Consider the following 19,129-nt stretch of genomic DNA (forward strand, 5'->3'; position numbering starts at 1 on the left):
GTAATACCGACTGTCCTCAATACACTTCCATTAACTGTCCCAACTGTCCTATCTCATTCATGTATAAAAGCACTGATGGATGAGGTTGGAATGTAGTAGGGCGGGCCCTGGTTTGAGTTGAAGTTTTAGTTTGGTTTAGAGATACAGTCCACGCCGACCAGCAATCCCCACATATTAAAACTATCCTACACCCACAAGGGACAATTTTTACATTTACCAAGCCAATTTACCTACTTACCTGTACGTCTTTGGAGTGTGGGAGGAAACCAAAGATTTCGGAGAAAACCCATGCAGGTCACAGGGAGAACATACTAACTCCATTCAGACAGCTCCAGTAGTCGGGATCGAACCCGGGTCTCCGGCGCTGCACCCTAATATTAATTCAGCAAACACAACAGCAAATGTAGTGGACAAATACTGGGCCTGTATCTTATAGGGAGGTTTCACGGCAGTCGGGTCACGACCCGTGACCCGTACTGTTGCTACGCTATTCCAAAGTCTACAGAGTGATTTAGGCCATTTGGAAAAATGGGCTGAAAGATGGCAGATGGAGTTTAATGCTGATAAATGTGAGGTGCTACACCTTGGCAGGACAAATCAAAATAGGACGTACATGGTAAATGGTAGGGAATTGAAGAATACAGTTGAACAGAGGGATCTGGGTATAACCGTGCATAGTTCCTTGAAGGTGGAATCTCATATAGATAGGGTGGTAAAGAAAGCTTTTGGTATGCTAGCCTTTATAAATCAGAGCATTGAGTATAGAAGCTGGGATGTAATGTTAAAATTGTACAAGGCATTGGTGAGACCAAATCTGGAGTATGGTGTACAATTTTGGTCGCCAAATTATAGGAAGGATGTCAACAAAATAGAGAGAGTACAGAGGAGATTTACTAGAATGTTGCCTGGGTTTCAACAACTAAGTTACAGAGATAGGTTGAATAAGTTAGGTCTTTATTCTCTGGAGCGCAGAAGGTTAAGGGGGGACCTGATAGAGGTCTTTAAAATGATGAGAGGGATAGAAAGAGTTGATGTGGACAAGCTTTTCCCTTTGAGAATAGGGAAGATTCAAACAAGAGGACATGACTTCAGAATTAAGGGACAGAAGTTTAGGGGTAATATGAGGGGGAACTTCTTTACGCAGAGAGTGGTGGCGGTGTGGAATGAGCTCCCAGTGGAAGTGGTGGAGGCAGGTTCATTGGTATCATTTAAAAATAAATTGGATAGGCATATGGATGACAAGGGTATGGAGGGTTATGGTACGAGTGTAGGCAGGTGGGACTAAGGGGAAAAAAATTTGTTCGGCATGGACTTGTAGGGCCGAGATGGCCTGTTTCCGTGCTGTAATTGTTATATGGTTATATATATGGTTATATGGTTAAACGGATCACATGCGATGTACTGCAGGTAGGCACTTACCATTGTTTCCAGCATAGCGGGCCCGTTAAAACCCGCTGAAAATTGTCAATTTTTGCGCTGTAAATAATTATGGAAATCGGGATAAGCGTGTGAGACAATTATCCTACTTCAGAATTCCAAAAGTGAGGAGAAATTACGGTAGATAGAAGCGGGAGCTGAAGGGCCAACAACAGCCAAAGTGCTTGGCGAACATTGGCCGTTTGCTCACTGCATTTCATCAACTAAGGCATTATTTGTGTTTTTTCTTGATTCCTTTGGCATCTAAAAAGTTTCAGAAGTGATAAATCTGGCTGTAATTTTTTTAAATCGCCCATGGTTCTCGTGGGTTTTTACATACAAAATGAAAACGCATCTGAAGAAAAATTTACAGCCAGATTTATCACTTCTGAGAATTTTTAGATAACAAAGGAATCAAGAAAAAACACAAATAATGCTTTACTTGATGAAATGCAGTGAGCAAACGCGATAATTCCCAATATTTTCAATGTTTACCAAGCACTTTAGCTGCTGTAGTCCCTTCAGTTCTCGCTTTTCTATACCTTCATTTCGCTTCACTTTTGGAATTCTGAAGTTGGGTACATGTCTCTCACACTTACCCCGAATCCCACAATTTTTTTCAGCGCAAAAATGCAACATTTTGGCAGTTTTTAACAGGTAGGAAAGTACGCGTTTCTAGCATTAATAACATATACCGGAAGTGACGGATGTCTTCCAGTTGGATTTAGCGGCTCCGTGCGTCGAGCCCAGTGACCTTTCGTGCAACCTCCCTATACAAAAAGGCTAATGATATTTTGTTAATAACTTGTGAAGTGCCCAGGTAATTCAGTCAAAAGCAGCCTGTGATGTTTGGCCTGGACGTGAAACGGCTGCCCCAGGAAATCGGCGCTGCTGATTTAGTTGCTCTTTGTTTCCAGCTAGTTCATTGTGGTGTGTAATTTTGGCCAATAGTTCATGAAAACAGAGCTAATGATTAACTGAGTTGAATTGGTGGCACACTGCACTGATCTTGCATTCAACACAAAAAACACAGCTAAATCACCGTGTCTAGACCAGCAAGCAGCCGGCTGACTACTCCATCACACCGTAGGAATTTGCATTGTAGCATGGCCTGGGTCTCCCCAGCATCAGCCTGCCTTCTATTGGATGTGGTTGGGCCCACTCCCGACACCGAAGTTGTTGAATGAGGAGGGATGTCAATGAAACATACAGGATAGTGATACCCATTGGTTGGTTCTCTTGGCAATGGGCATTGCAGAGAGAGAGATAATGTTGTTCCAGAGCATTTAAGAATTCCCAGTCTGTAGTTCTCCTCTTATTGTCTCAACAAGCAGGGCTGAAATTTTATCCCATAGACACATTTGACTAACTGCAGCCCTGCTGGAAGCATAAAATATAAAGCATAAAATATAAGCAGAGGAACAACCCTATGCCCACAGGCATAACTCATTTGCTCTGTTCCAACACTCATCTCCAGGTGAACCTCCTCCTTTCCCTTACATAATCAGAAATAAGTTAATGAGCACGAAAGGAAGAACAATGTGCAGGGCTGTGAGGTAAAGAGAGGGGAATCGGTGCTGATGGAATGGTTTTACTTAGACTGGCATGGACTTGATGGGTCCAATGGCCTCCTCATCCTTTATCGTATGTAAGCAGGTCTCTTTTTTGAAAATCCATGCTCCTTTAATCTTTCCTGATAGTTAAGATCTCACACTTCTGACATCATTACCATAAATCTTCTTTCACCTTTTCCTTAGCTGTGTAGACCAGAACTGTGTCCAATGGTCCTGGGCTGACAAAGGCTTGATACGATTAACATAACTTCCCTGGTTCTGTGTTTGCCAATGCCCCACAGTGATGTGTGAGATCTGTTCCTCCCTGGAAACATTAACACCAGATAAAGTATAAGTGGGTCTGTGGCTGTCATTACGGGTTAACTTAAAGTGACCATTTAAGAGCAAGTGGATTTTTCTGTCCATTTTGGTTATCAATTACAAAGATTCATAGGTCCCTAAAATAGCAGTTATTTTGTTCTATCAACTAATATTCTGTAATTGATGTGTGATTTATGTTTTCATCGATGTCTATGTGTCTGATGCGGTTGCAAACAAGACTTGCATTGTATCTGCACCTCACCGTACTATTGCATATGACAATAAACTTGACCTACTTTTTGCATGTGGAACTTTATGGTAATTTTTCTGACAGTGATAGTTCAATGTTAGACCTATGCCGTCACTTGACTCAATACTACTTGTTTATACTTCTGAATAATCATTAAAAATCTGTAAATGCAGAACAGCAATTGTTGTTGGAATGATCATTTGGCCCTTCATGAGTATTGTGGCTGATCTGCTACCCTTTGCTCCACGTTCCAGCACCAGCCATGTTGCAAAGTCTGCAAGTCTAGCTCTGTAACCGAGTTAGTCTTCTCCTGTCTAACTCACTGTTCTTTCTTCAATTACAGAGCTCCTGGGCTCCACAAAGAGGCTGAATGTTAATTACCAAGATTCGGATGGGTGAGTACCAAGAACATCCTGTTTGCATTAACCTTGCCAACTATGATGCTACAAATCAGTTTAGCCACAGGACAAAGCGATAACTCAAGACCATTTCTGAACGTTGAGTGGCCAGTACTGCCTATCTAAAAAGGAGATGCTTTAACTGGGGAAAGTTTCACAGAACACACTCCAAGGATCTGTTTACCTGGAGCAAGCTGATGTTATCTGTGCAGTTGATACCATCTACCTGAAATACCTGAAGTTGGTCTGTAGCCGGATCTGCTGTTATGCAATATCCAAGAGTTCTGCCCAGTTCTTGCTGTGAAATAGTTGTGGTTCTGCCTGATGCAAAAGTGATAGGAACAGACCATTCAACCCATCAAACCTGTTCCACTATTCAGTAGAAATAAAGACCTGCAGATGCTGGTTAATACACAAAAGGACATGAATTGCTGGAGTAACTCAGGTAGCATCACTGGGAGAACATGGATAGGTGACGTTTCAGGTGAGACCCTTCTTTAGAATATCACCTATCCGTGTTCTCCAGGGATGATACCTGACCCTCTGAGTTACTCCAGCACTTTTTGAGTCCTTTTGTGTTCTATTATTCAGATACATCATAACTGATTTACATCAGGAGAGAAGAGGGCATCGACATTTCTGAATGTCCTTCAATTACTTTCAGCAAAGAAACATCGAGCAAAAATCTTTCGCATTTCGGACGAAGGGTTTCGGACCTGAAATATGATCTCTGTTTCTATAGCCACAGATGCTGTCTGACATGCTGCGTGTTTCAAGCATATTCTGTTCTTATTTCCAATTTTCAGTATCTGCACTTTCGTTTAAATTTTAAAACATAAGTTAAAGTTTGTTTTGAAGCCAGCAGCACCCACAGGATAACCATATAACCATTACAGCACGGAAACAGGCCATCTCGACCCTTCTAGTCCGTGCCGAACACATAATCTCCCCTAGTCCCATATACCTGCGCTCAGACCATAACCCTCCATTCCCTTCCCATCCATATAACTATCCAATTTATTTTTAAATGATAAAAACGAACCTGCCTCCACCACCTTCACTGGAAGCTCATTCCACACCGCTACCACTCTCTGAGTAAAGAAGTTCCCCCTCATGTTACCCCTAAACTTCAGTCCCTTAATTCTCATGTCATGTCCCCTTGTTTGAATCTTCCCTACTCTCAGTGGGAAAAGCTTTTCCACGTCAACTCTGTCTATCCCTCTCATCATTTTAAAAACCTCTATCAAGTCCCCCCTTAACCTTCTGCGCTCCAAAGAATAAAGCCCTAACTTGTTCAACCTTTCTCTGTAACTTAGTTGCTGAAACCCAGGCAACATTCTAGTAAATCTCCTCTGTACTCTCTCTATTTTGTTGACATCCTTCCTATAATTAGGCGACCAAAAATGTACACCATACTCCAGAATTGGCCTCACCAATGCCTTGTACAATTTTAACATTACACCCCAACTTCTATACTCAATGCTCTGATTTATAAAGGCCAGCACACCAAAAGCTTTCTTTACCACCCTATCTACATGAGATTCCACTTTCAGGGAACTGTGCACAGTTATTCCCAGATCCCTCTGTTCACCTACATTCTTCAATTCCCTACCATTTACCATGTACGTCCTATTTTGATTTGTCCTGCCAAGATGTAGCACCTCACACTTATCAGCATTAAACTCCATCTGCCATCTTTCAGCCCACTCTTCCAACTGGCATAAATCTCTCTGTAGACTTTGAAACTCTACTTCATTACCCGCAACCCCACCTATCTTAGTATCATCTGCATACTTACTAATCCAATTTACCACACCATCATCCAGATCATTGATGTACATGACAAACAACAGTGGACCCAACACAGATCCCTGTGGCACCCCACTCGTCACTGGCCTCCAACCTGACAAACAACCATCCACCATTACTCTCTGGCATCTCCCATTCAGCCACTGTTGAATCCATCTTGCTACTCCACCATTAATACCCAACCATTGAACCTTCTTAACCAACCTTCCATGAGGAACCTTGTCAAAGGCCTTACTGAAGTCCATATACACAACATCCACTGCGTTACCCTCATCAATTTCCCGTGTAACATCTTCAAAAAATTCAAGAAGATTAGTTAAACAAGACCTTCCAGGCACAAATCCATGTTGACTGTTCCTAATCAGACCCTGTTTATCCAGATGCTTATATATATTATCTCTAAGTATTCTTTCCATTAATTTGCCCACCACTGACGTCAAACTAACAGGTCTATAATTGCTAGGTTTACTCTTAGACCCCTTTTTAAACAATGGAACAACATGCGCAGTACGCCAATCCTCCGGCACTATTCACGTTTCTAATGACATTTGAAATATTTCTGCCATAGCCCCTGCTATTTCTACACTAACTTCCCTCAATGTCCTAGGGAATATCCTGTCCGGACCTGGAGACCTATCCACTTTTATATTTCTCAAAAGTGTCAGTACTTCCTCTTCTTTGATCCTCATAGTTTCCATAGCTACTCTACTTGTTTCCCTTACCTCACATAATTCAATATCCTTCTCCTTGGTGAATACCGAAGAAAAGAAACTGTTCAATATCTCCCCCATCTCTTTTGGCTCTGCAGATAGTTGTCCACTCTGACTCTCTAATGGACCAATTTTATCCCTCGTTATCCTTTTGCTATTAATATAGCGGTAGAAACCCTTCGGATTTACTTTTACCTTACTTGCCAAAGCAACCTCATATCGTCTTTTAGCTTTTCTAATTTCTTTCTTAAGATTCTTTTTACATTCTTTATACTCCTCAAGCACCTCATTTACTCCATGCTGCCTATAATTATTGTAGCTCCCTCTTTTTCCGAACCAAGTGTCCAATTTCCCTTGAAAACCATGGCTCTTTACATTTTTTACGATTTCCTTTCAACCGAACAGGGACATAAAGATTCTGTACTCTTAAAATTTCACCTTTAAATGTACTCCATTTCTCTTCCACATCTTTCCCATAAAACAAACTGTCCCAATTTACTCCTTTTAAATCCTTTCGCATCTCCTCAAAGTTAGCCTTTCTCCAATCAAAAATCTCAACCCTAGGTCCAGTTTTGTCCCTCTCCATAATTATATTGAAACTAATGGTATTGTGATCACTGGACCCGAACTGTTCCCCAACGCATACCTCTGCCACCTGACCCATCTCATTTCCTAACAGGAGGTCCAGTACCGCCCCTTCCTAGTAGGTACTTCTATGTATTGTTGCAAAAAACTATCCTGCACACATTTTACAAACTCCAAACCATCCAGCCCATTTACAGAATGTGTTTCCCAGTCTATGTGTGGAAAATTGAAATCTCCCACAATCACTACCTTGTGCTTACTACTAATATCTGCAATCTCCTTACATATTTGTTCTTCCAATTCTCGCTCCCCATTTGGCGGTCTATAATACACCCCTATAAGTGTTGCTACCCCTTTCCCATTTCTCAGTTCCACCCAAATAGCCTCCCTAGACGAGCCCTCTAATCTATCCTGCCAAAGCACTGCTGTAATATCTTCCCTGATAAGCAATGCAACACCTCCACCTCTTGCCCCTCCAATTCTATCACACCTGAAGCAACGAAATCCTGGAATATTTAATTTCCAATCACAGCCCTCCTGCAACCATGTTTCACTGATCGCCACAACATCATACTTCCAGGTGTCAATCCAGGCTCTAAGTTCATCCACTTTTCTTACAATGCTCCTAGCATTAAAATATACACATTTAAGAAACCCACCCTCTCTTATTCTCTGATTATTTTCTTTTTCTTCTCTCTCCCCTACATTTTGGGTCAGAGTGCTACCATTCTCTGCCCCCTGCTTCACACACTGACTGCTAGCTTTCCCCATTTGAGTCCCTCCCCCCAACCATACTAGTTTAAAGTCTCCCCAGTAGCCTTTGCAAATCTCCCCGCCAGGATATTGGTCTCCCTTGAGTTCAAGTGCAACCCGTCCTTTCTGTACAGGTCGCACCTTCCCCAAAAGAGGTCCCAATGATCCAGAAACTTGAATCCATACCCACTGCACCAGTCCCTCATCCACGCATTTATCCTCCACCTCACTCCATTCCTACTCTCACTGTCGCGTGGCACAGGCAGTAATCCTGAGATTGTTACCTTTCCAGTCCTTCTCCTTAACTCTCTACCTAACTCCCTAAATTCTTCTTTCAGGACCTCTTCTCTTTTTTTACCTATGTCGTTGGTACCTATATGCACCACAACTTCAGGCTCCTCTCCCTCCCATTTCAGGATTTCTTGGACACGTTCAGACACATCCCTGACCCTGGCACCAGGGAGGTAAACTACCATCCGGGACTCCTGTCTGCGTCCACAGAATCGCCTATCCGACCCCTTGACTATAGAGTCCCCTATTACAATTGCCCTCCCCTTCTTTTCCTTACGCTTCTGAGCAACCGGACCGGTCTTTGTGCCAGAGACCCGGTCGCCGTCGCTGCCCCCAGGTAGGCTGTCTCCCCCCACCCTTACTCAAGCATGAGTACTTATTTCTAAGGTGTACAACCACCGGGGTACTCACCAGTCCCTGCCTCTGCCCGTTGCCCTTCCTAACTGTGACCCAGTTTTCTGTCTCCCGTGGTCTTGGAGTGACCACCTCCCTGTAACTCCTTTCTATGACCTCCTCGCTCTCCCTGAGCAGACAGAGGTCATCGAGTTGCTGTTCCAGGTTCCTGACACGGTCCCTTAGGTGCTCCATCTCGACGCACCTTGCGCAGATGTGGACGTCTGGAGGGCTCTCCGACTCCATGACCTCCCACATCTGACATCCAGAACAGTAAACTGCCCTGGCCTTCATTGTCCCCCTTATCCAAATACAATAAAGCCTTACAATTACAATGCAAATACAATACAAGCCAATCAGCCAATCAGCTGCTTCTGCTGGTCCTCTTCCACCAATCAGAGGCTTGGTGCAGCCATGTTATCAGATGATGTGGTAACTGGAAACTGGAGGAGGACTGCTATCCTGTCTTATAAAAGAAACAAGATACAGATCACTGATGAATGTGAGAGTAGTTTGACTGCTAGACTTTGAAAAGATTAAACTCAAAACTTCGGGAAGGAAACAACAGGTCAATCAACACCAAAACACAGAAAATGCTAGAAACATCCAATGCGTGCGGAGAGAGAAACAGGATAATATTTCAAATCGATGACCACTCATGTGAGCTTTAGAAATGAGAGAGTGTTTGGGTATAAAGTAAGTTCTGCTGAAGGGAATGTATTCCCATCAATTTTGGATTTGTTTGGCGTTTACATCAGCATCTGAACGAAGTAGCCAGAGTGCTGGATTTCCTTGTGCTGAAGATAGTGTCCAACACTAGGCAAGATGCAGTTCCCAGAGTGATGCCCGCTGTCCAGTACCCCTGCCAAGCTGGCTGCCCTCTGTACATGAGCTCAGCCTGTCAGTGTTGACGGTGTATGCTTTTGCAGCCAACCCGCTCCGTATAAACCACCACCCGATGGCAGGATCCCAGCCAGGAGTACAGGGTTTTTACATTGCTCATGTTTTTCTGTGTGATGATTGTTTGCCCCATAGACCACAGGTAAATAACAATAACACAGTACTGATGCTCCTGCCTAATTGGCTCCAAATTCTTAGGAAAACACAAATGTCAGGGTTACTGGTAAAGGAATTGTGAGGTACAGGTGCACAACCTTTTATCCGAAAGCCTTGGGACCAGACACTTTTCGTAATTCAGAATTTGTCGGCCTTCGGAATGGAAATTTTTTAGCGTAGATTTTAATGGCTGGCTCAGTGGTAGAGTGCTCGATCGTGAGTTTACATAGAAACATAGAAACATAGAAATTAGGTACAGGAGTAGGCCATTCGGCCGTTCGAGCCTGCACCGTCATTCAATATGATCATGGCTGATCATCCAACTCAGTATCCCGTACCTGCCTTCTCTCCATACCCTCTGATCCCCTTGGCCACAAGGGCCACATCTAACTCCCTCTTAAATATAGCCAATGAACTGACCTCAACTACCCTCTGTGGCAGAGAGTTCCAGAGATTCACCACTCTCTGTGTGAAGAAAGTTCTCCTCATCTCGGTTTTAAAGGATTTCCCCCTTATCCTTAAGTTGTGACCCCTTGTCCGGGACTTCCCCAACATCGGGAACAATCTTCCTGCATCTAACCTGTCCAACCCCTTAAGAATTTTGTAAGTTTCTATAAGATCCCCTCTCAATCTCCTAAATGTTAGAGAGTATAAACCAAGTCTATCCAGTCTTTCATCATAAAACAGTCCTGACATCCCAGGAATCAGTCTGGTGAACCTTCTCTGCACTCCCTCTATGGCAATAATGTCCTTCCTCAGATTTGGAGACCAAAACTGTACGCAATACTCCAGGTGTGGTCTCACCAAGACCCTGTACAACTGCAGTAGAACCTCCCTGCTCCTATACTCAAATCATTTTGCTATGAAAGCCAACATACCATTTGCTTTCTTTACTGCCTGCTGCACCTGCATGCCTACCTTCAATGACTGGTGTACCATGACACCCAGGTCTCGCTGCATCTCCCCCTTTCCCAATCGGCCACCATTTAGATAATAGCCTGCTTTCCCGTTTTTGCCACCAAAATGGATAACCTCACATTTATCCACATTATACTGCATCTGCCAAACATTTGCCCACTCACCCAGCCTATCCAAGTCACCTTGCAGCCTCCTAGCATCCTCCTCACAGCTAACACTGCCCCCCAGCTTAGTGTCATCTGCAAACTTGGAGATATTGCCTTCAATTCCCTCATCCAGATCATTAATATATATTGTAAATAGCTGGGGTCCCAGCACTGAGCCTTGCGGTACCCCACTAGTCACTGCCTGCCATTGTGAAAAGGACCCGTTTACTCCTACTCTTTGCTTCCTGTTTGCCAGCCAGTTCTCTATCCACATCAATACTGAACCCCCAATGCCGTGTGCTTTAATTTTGTATTCTAATCTCTTATGTGGGACCTTGTCGAAAGCCTTCTGGAAGTCCAGATACACCACATCCACTGGTTCTCCCCTATCCACGCTACTAGTTACATCCTCGAAAAATTCTATAAGATTCGTCAGACATGACTTACCTTTCGTAAATCCATGCTGACTTTGTCCAATGATTTCACCACTTTCCAAATGTGCTGCTATCCCATCTTTAATAACTGACTCTAGCAGTTTCCCCACTACCGATGTTAGACTAACCGGTCTGTAATTCCCCGTTTTCTCTCTCCCTCCCTTCTTAAAAAGTGGGGTTACGTTTGCTACCCACCAATCCTCTGGAACTACTCCAGAATCTAAAGAGTTTTGAAAGATTATTACTAATGCATCCACTATTTCTGGATCTACTTCCTTAAGTACTCTGGGATGCAGCCTATCTGGCCCTGGGGATTTATCGGCCTTTAATCCATTCAATTTACCCAACACCACTTCCCGACTAACCTGGATTTCACTCAATTCCTCCAACTCCTTTGACCCACGGGCCCCTGCTATTTCCGGCAGATTATTTATGTCTTCCTTTGTGAAGACGGTACCAAAGTAGTTATTCAATTGGTCCGCCATATCCTTGTTCCCCATGATCAACTCACCTGTTTCTGACTGCAAGGGACCTACATTTGTTTTAACTAATCTCTTTCTTTTCACATATCTATAAAAACTTTTGCAGTCAGTTTTTATGTTCCCTGCCAGTTTTCTTTCATAATCCATTTTTCCTTTCCTAATTAAGCCCTTCGTCCTCTTCTGCTGGTCTCTGAATTTCTCCCAGTCCTCCGGTATGCTGCTTTTTCTGGCTAGTTTGTACGCATCATCCTTTGCTTTGATAATATCCCCGATTTCCCTTGTTATCCACGGATGCACTACCTTCCCTGATTTATTCTTTTGCCAAACTGGGATGAACAATTTTTGTAGTTCATCCATGCAGTCTTTAAATGTCTTCCATTGCATATCCACCATCAACCCTTTTAGAATTAATTGCCAGTCAATCTTGGCCAATTCACGTCTCATACCCTCAAAGTTACCTTTCTTTAAGTTCAAAACCATTGTTTCTGAATTAACAATGTCACTCTCCATCCTAATGAAGAGTTTGAGTCTTCAATGTCGTTTTTTCTTGCAGAATAAATGTTTGTATGAAATGCAGTGTAGGAGAGGTGTACAGACTGTGTGGGCAGAACTTTGGAAGTGATTGCCCACCAGTCTAAAAAGCCGCTGTGTCCCCCTGTCCTTAGGATAGCAGGGGGCGATCAAACAGCACAATACCCCCCTCCCCCTCCAACTCCAGAGGAATCCGCTCCCCGATGGGCCGCTACGGCGACAAGTGGCAGTTTGCCCACAGCCCAAGCTGCACGACCCCAAGAACAAGACGCACCTTGCACACCATCAGCTTCTGCCCCTACGTGTTCCTCTGGAGTTGGAGCGGGGCTGGGCTGGAGTTGCTGCTGGCTGTGGGTCTCTGATATCTCCATGCTTGCGGTGGGCCTGGGGGTCGGTGTCCCGTTGGTCCTGACGTCTCCGGCCACCCCCCTGGACTGGAGCTGAGACTGGGAACTGTACTGCACTTGCCCCCTCCCTCTGTAACTGCAAACAACCCCACTCTCCTGCAAGGGCGGTACAGTTCCCGGAGGATGGCAGGTGGCCGGAGACGTCAGGACCAACAGGAACCCGCTCCCCGATGGGCCCCTATGACGCCCCGAGCTGCGCCCCGTCATCCGCAACCCAGGTTCCTCTGTAGTTGGAGTGGGGCTGGGCTGGGCTGCTGTTGACTGTGGCTCTCTGGGTTCTCCGTGCTTGCAATGGGCCTGGGGGTCGGTGTCCCGATGAGGGGGCGCAGCTTGGGGAATCTGGTGGTCCTGACGTCTCCGGCCAGTTTGCAGTTTTCCTCTGGAGTTGGAACGGGGCTGGGCTGCTGCTGGTTGTGGGTCTCTGGGATCTCCGTGCTTGCAGTGGGCCTGGGGGTCGGTGTCCCGTTGGTCCTGACGTCTCCGGTGGCCTGCTAGCATCGCCGACGTGAAGACAGTGCAAAGCCCCCGTGCCGGTGCAATGAGCGGGGAGCTGGAGAGGGGAGGGAAGGGGTCACACACATGGCCGGGAAGCAGAGGGGTGTAGGTGGGGTGCGACAATTTGCTGCTGCCTGCCCGCTGAGTTAAAAAGTTCCCACGCAAGACTCACGATACACTGTGTATCGTGAGCCTACCGTGGGAACTTTTTAACTCAGCGGGCAGGCAGCAGCATATTGTCAATTATTAACCCTCCCGCGCAATATACCCTCACCTTCTCTTTTATGAATGGGGATTTAGTTCCCTTTTCTTCGAGGACCGACCGGAGGTTCCGCTGTCACCTCTGCGGGCCGCCCTCGGAGAACGTTTTCAAGGACCTTTCTTCAAGGACCGAAAAAATGTCCGCTATTCGGAGGTTTTCGTTATTTGGATCTTCGGATAAAAGGTTGTGCACCTGTACTAGTTTAGCCAGAGAGCAGCCAGGAAGGTGAATTTGTTCCCAGATGGTACAGCACAAAAACAGTCCCTTCGGCCCACAGCATCTGTACTGACCATGATGCTAGTTAATCCCATCTATGGATGGTTCAGTGGGCATCACGGTGGGGTAGCGCTTGACTCCTAGCGCCAGAGACCCACATTCTATCCTGACTACAGGTGCTTGTCTGTACTAAGTTTGTACTTTCTCCCCGTGATCTGCGTGGGTTTTCTCGGAGACCGGCGTGGCTTAATGGCCGCGGGACATTCCTTCACCCGCCGGGGGCTCCAACTATGTGACATTTAGACCGGGAGCGGGGCCGTATATCGCCCGGCACGGCCTAAATGGCCGTGGGACTTATCATCGCCCACCTGGGGTTTCGACATCGGGAGAAAAATGGAGAACAAGGGGAGAGAAAAGACTTTGCCTTCCATCACAGTGAGGAGGAGGTTCACTGTGATGGATGTTTCTGTAAATTGAATTGTGTGTATGTCTGTAGGAAATTGTCTTTGTTTGTATGGATGTGGAAACGGAGTTTCGTTTGAGCCTCACTGAGGTTCAAATGACGTGTAATAAATATTGTATTGTATTGTATTGTAGTTTCCTACCAAACTCCAAAGACATGTAGATTTGTAGGTAATTGGCTTGGTATAAATGTAAAATTGTCCCTAGTGTGTTAATGTGCGGAGATCGCTGGTCGGTGTGAACTCGGTGAGCTGAAAGGCCTGTTTCTGCGCTGCCTCTCTAAAATAAAATTTAAAAAAATCTGCCTGCACATGGGCACTATCCATGCATTCCCAGCCCGTTCCTGTGTTTGCCTCAATGCATCTTAAAGTGTAGCTGAGAGTTAACAAGGAGCTGCAGTTGATGAGTAGCGGTGAGCTATGAGAGCCAGTCTAGGTATAGGCCAGTGAATAACAAGTCTAGGTCAGTGAATACAGAGGAATATGGGATAAATCAAGAGATAACCACATCACTGAAGGCGTTGTGCTCCGGGAAAAATCCAAGGGTTTGCCCAAATCGTTACTCCTTATCTCAGGCTAGACTGTGACTGTTGATGGCTCAAAGGGCTCTGCCTAGCCTCGCTCCCTGTCTGTCTCCGAACCTCCTGCCTGGTTTGGGGATTCTCTGCAGGCTGCAATTGTGCATCCTTAACGCTGTTTTGCCTGGTTAAAGGAAAATAAAGAGTTGGGTTCTTTCAGTGCGCATCGTAGTCTCAGAAACAGCACACGTCGAACCAACACTTTGGGAGTGTTGTTGGTGCGAAGCAGAAACAACAGCTCCCGCACAACACAACCCACAATCAGAAAAATGAGAACCATCAGACAATAAATTGTTCAAGAGAGAAGCATTGACAGGAATAGGGAAAGATCTCTCTTAACCATATAACCATATAACAATTACAGCACGGAAACAGGCCATCTCGGCCCTACAAGTCCGTGCTGAACAACTTTTTTTTCCCCTTAGTCCCACCTGCCTGCACTCATACCATAACCCTCCCTTCCCTTCTCATCCATATGCCTATACAATTTATTTTTAAATGATACCAATGAACCTGCCTCCACCACTTCCACTGGAAGCTCATTCCACACCGCTACCACTCTCTGAGTAAAGAAGTTCCCCCTCATATTACCCCTCAACTTCTGTCCCTTAATTCTGAAGTCATGTCCTCTTGTTTGAATCTTCCCTATTCTCAAAGGGAAAAGCTTGTCCACATCAACTCTGTCTATCCCTCTCATCATTTTAAAGATCTCTATCAAGTCCCCTCTTAACCTTCTGCGCTCCAGAGAATAAAGACCTAACTTATTCAACCTATCTCTGTAACTTAGTTGTTGAAACCCAGGCAACATTCTAGTAAATCTCCTCTGTACTCTCTCTATTTTGTTGACATCCTTCCTATAATTGGGCGACCAAAATTGTACACCATACTCCAGATTTGGTCTCACCAATGCCTTGTACAATTTTAACATTACATCCCAGCTTGTCGTTCTTTTAAATGTATTTTCTGATTTACAACAATAACTTTCCCTCAAACAATTAATTAGCTGACAAAAAAGGACTTTGAAGTGCTGCAGGCACAGACTGTGTGTACTCTGCCTTGTGGTTTGCCCTGGACCTCCTGACACAGCTTGACCTGGTGGGTGTCAGATGAGATCAGGGAGATGAGTCGGAACACGGGGCCTGTGTCCGAGGAGCCTGACTCAGGCATCGAAATATTTAAGCAAAACACGCAGTTCGACTAAGCGATAGGGCCGAGTCACGAGTCTGTTCCTGCTCGCTGGGCGAAGATGAACATCAAACAAACCTGTGGGAAGCCTGGCCTCAGGAGTTAGGAATCCCGACACACTGATACTCAGCGGGGAGATGGATTCGCGGCTCAGTGGGAAGCATGGTCTTGTGATTCTGTTGCAAGCTGCTCAAATGGTCCTGCCTAGAAACGATGATTAGTTGAGTTCCACCGGGATCCTCACCTGTTTTGGCTTCTGCCCATCCCCTTGTTCAAGCAAACTTGACCATGGCTTTCACCGTGACGAATGACAGAAAAGGCAGAGATGGATAGATTCTTGATTAGTACGGGTGTCCGAGATTATGGGGAGAAGGCAGGAGAATGAAGAGGGAGAGATTGATCAGCCATGATTGAATGGAGGAGTAGACTTGATGGGCCGAATGACCTAATTCCGCACCTATCACTTATAATCTCCTGAAAAGTAATTGATGGCTTCACCATGAAAGACCGCAGTGTCCAACAGCACAAGACTCCATTCCCAGTATGCATTTAAAACTCGAATCAAAATACTTTTCAAAACGGCTTATCATGTTTTCCGCATCCCTTATACAAGAAATAAATACAACCTTAATGCGCCTTGAGCAATCCTATCATTCCCTCACTTATTTCCATCCAGCACATTCTCTCCCACATTCCCATCTACTCCCCACAGTCCCACCACCAACCATAATTTATTTGACACTCACCTGCACGAGGATTAATTTACAGCGGACAATTAAGTTGTGAAGCAGCTCGTCTTTGGGAGGCGGGAGAAAGCCAGACCATCCAAGGAACGACGACATGGTCACAGAGAGAATGTGAAAACTACAACTCCACGCACACACACACACACAAAGTCGGAACCGAACCGGTGTCACTGAAGCAGCACTAACTGTTGCTCCCCTGTGACGAGCAACTTAAACGATGAGTTCCCAGCATGTTCTTGTACCCTGCAGCCATGGCTTATTGGTGACACCCTGATCACTAAGACGCAGATGTCCTGTTGTGGAGACATTCTGCACTGACAATCACAGGTCGACACTGTACACTGAGGAAGGGGAGCAGTACCGTCAGAGGTAGTGGGTTTCAGGATAAATGTTAAAACTGAAGCTCCTCTGCTGCCTTCAATGGGCGTGATGATCCCACAATTCCATATTTGCCATTGCTGAGTATCACGGCTGCAGTTGCACCTTGGACATAAGCACAATATTTTAAAGAAAAGGACACAAAATGCTGAAGTAACTCAGCGGGTCAGGCATAATTTGTGGACAACATGGATCGGTGACCTTATCAGGTTGGGACCCTTCTTCAGACATCCTCTCTTCTACAATATTTTACTTTGTTATAAATGCTATTTGTTATTAAAACACATATGCATACATCTGGGGCTCTGAAGTATAGGATAGTTGATATAAAGGTTCAACGTTTTGTCCTTTTCGATTATCAGATTCACAGGCCCTTAATATCACAGTTTTTTTTTTGTTCATTCAACTGTATTCTGTAATATAATGTATAATTTATGTTTTCATGTGGGTCTATGTGTCAAGATTTGCATTGTATCGAGGGAGTTGGATGTGGCCCTTGTTGCTAAAGGGATCAGGGGGTATGGAGAGAAGGCAGGGATGGGATACTGAGTTGGATGATCAGCCATGATCATATCGAATGGCGGTGTAGGCTCGAAGGGCCGAATGGCCTACCCCTGCACCCATTTTTTATGTTTCTATGTTTCATTCTGCACCCCACCGTACTATCTTGTTGCATATGAAACTTTATGGTAATTTCCCTGAAATCCAACAGTGGCAACCTTTGGAAAAAACATTTGATAAGTGGGGTAGAGTATTTGGTTGTGTAATGTAATTTTTTCCTTTACTCTCAAGTCAGCTGAGAATTCTTGTAGCAACACACATTGTACCACATGCTCATCTTTGCAAATAGGCAAATATTATTTTACGTTGCATATTTTGTACCACTGGATGTGTCCTTGAAAGCCCTGTTTCCACCAATCTTTCCACCACCACGCACAAGCAGCGCAAGACAGACACCATTGTATGCAGATGCCGAGAAGTGTGTTCAGCTCTGGCTGAACAACTTCTAATCTTGTGTGTGGACTTGATAAGAAGAAGACGTTAGATGAAAGGTTACTGCAAGGAGAGAAGGCAGAGAGGAGGTTATCGTCAAATCAAGCATGAGATGGGAGAGAGGATGTTACCGGGTATAAAGTGAGGGAATGAGACTGATGAGAATGCTCTAGATATAATGATCCAAATGGCGTTCCATCTGTTTGATATGAAAATATATCAAAGCTTGCTAAATGTGGAGCAGATTTGAGGGCCAAATGACCTACTACTGTTCCGTATTTGTACTCTCCCATTGCATGCAAGCCTTCTGGCACGTTGAGGTGTCCTGGAGATGAGAAAAAGCCAGAAAAAGCTAACAAAATATTGATGGGTTCATAATTGTAATGAATATTGAAAAAGATAAATGGAGAAAAAGTATTTCCATGGAGAAGTTGAACAAACTTGGATTGTGTTCTCTGGAACATCAGAGGAGGGGGGTGAGACCTGATGGAAGTGTATACAATTATGAGAGACATAGATAGGGTAGACATCCACCTTTTACCCCAGGGTAGAAAAGAAAGGCTTTAAAGGAGATGTGCAGGGCAAGATTATTGCACAAAACATGGTCGGTGTCTGGAGCATGCTGCCAGTGGTGGTGGCAGATAAAATAGTGACATTTAAGGGGCTTTTAGATAGGCACAAGTATAGAGAGGGACATGGATCATGTGCCGACAGAGGAGATAGGTTTAAATTGGCATCTTGTTCGGCATGGACTTTATGGGCCAAAGGGCCTGTTCCTGTGCTGCACTGTTCTGTGTTCGAAAGCCTGTGGTCAGTAACTGGATGTCTGGTGTTTTACAGCACCGATGCAATGAGGCAGGCCTATTGCTGATCATTGCTGGAAAGATCACTACACCGTCCATGTGATAAGCAAACATCCATGTAATGAATCGTTGCTGCAACAAAGGGTGGATGATTGGTCGAGTGGGCAGATGTTTCTTTCAATAAAGTTGTGGCATGGCATGTCTGCAAACAGTGCAGGGTCTTAACTTTTGAACGTGGAAAATTTGTAAATGAAAACTTAAACTTGTATAAGAAGGTGAATTAAGCGATCGACAAGGCGCTTGCCAGCAAGATCTCCACTCTCTGCTGCTAGCTTCCATTTTTATAGGCGGCACAACGGATTGCAGATGTTGTAAAATGTAGCAAAAACATCGGAGAGCTGCTGGAGAAACTCAGTGGGTCAAACAGCATCTGTGGAATGAAATGGTTTTGGCTCGAAACATTGACTGTCCATTTCCATCTGTCGATGCCTGCTGAGTTTCCATAATTCTAAAGATAAACATAAGATACTGGAGTAACTCAGCGGGACAGGCAGCATCT

General features: G+C 44.8%; 1 protein-coding gene across 2 annotated transcripts in view; it reads left to right on the forward strand.

Annotated features, from left to right (window-relative positions):
- The window catches only part of LOC129708394 (caskin-2-like), a 264,337-nt gene that overhangs the window by 161,331 nt on the left and 83,877 nt on the right, over nt 1-19,129 (forward strand). For both annotated transcript variants that reach the window (XM_055654104.1, XM_055654105.1), the window contains one exon: nt 3,884-3,935. In XM_055654104.1, coding sequence (XP_055510079.1) covers nt 3,884-3,935 — 52 coding nt within the window. The remainder of the gene's footprint in view (nt 1-3,883; nt 3,936-19,129) is intronic.

This window comes from Leucoraja erinacea, chromosome 23 (assembly GCF_028641065.1).
Source record: "Leucoraja erinacea ecotype New England chromosome 23, Leri_hhj_1, whole genome shotgun sequence".
Lineage (NCBI taxonomy): Eukaryota > Metazoa > Chordata > Chondrichthyes > Rajiformes > Rajidae > Leucoraja > Leucoraja erinaceus.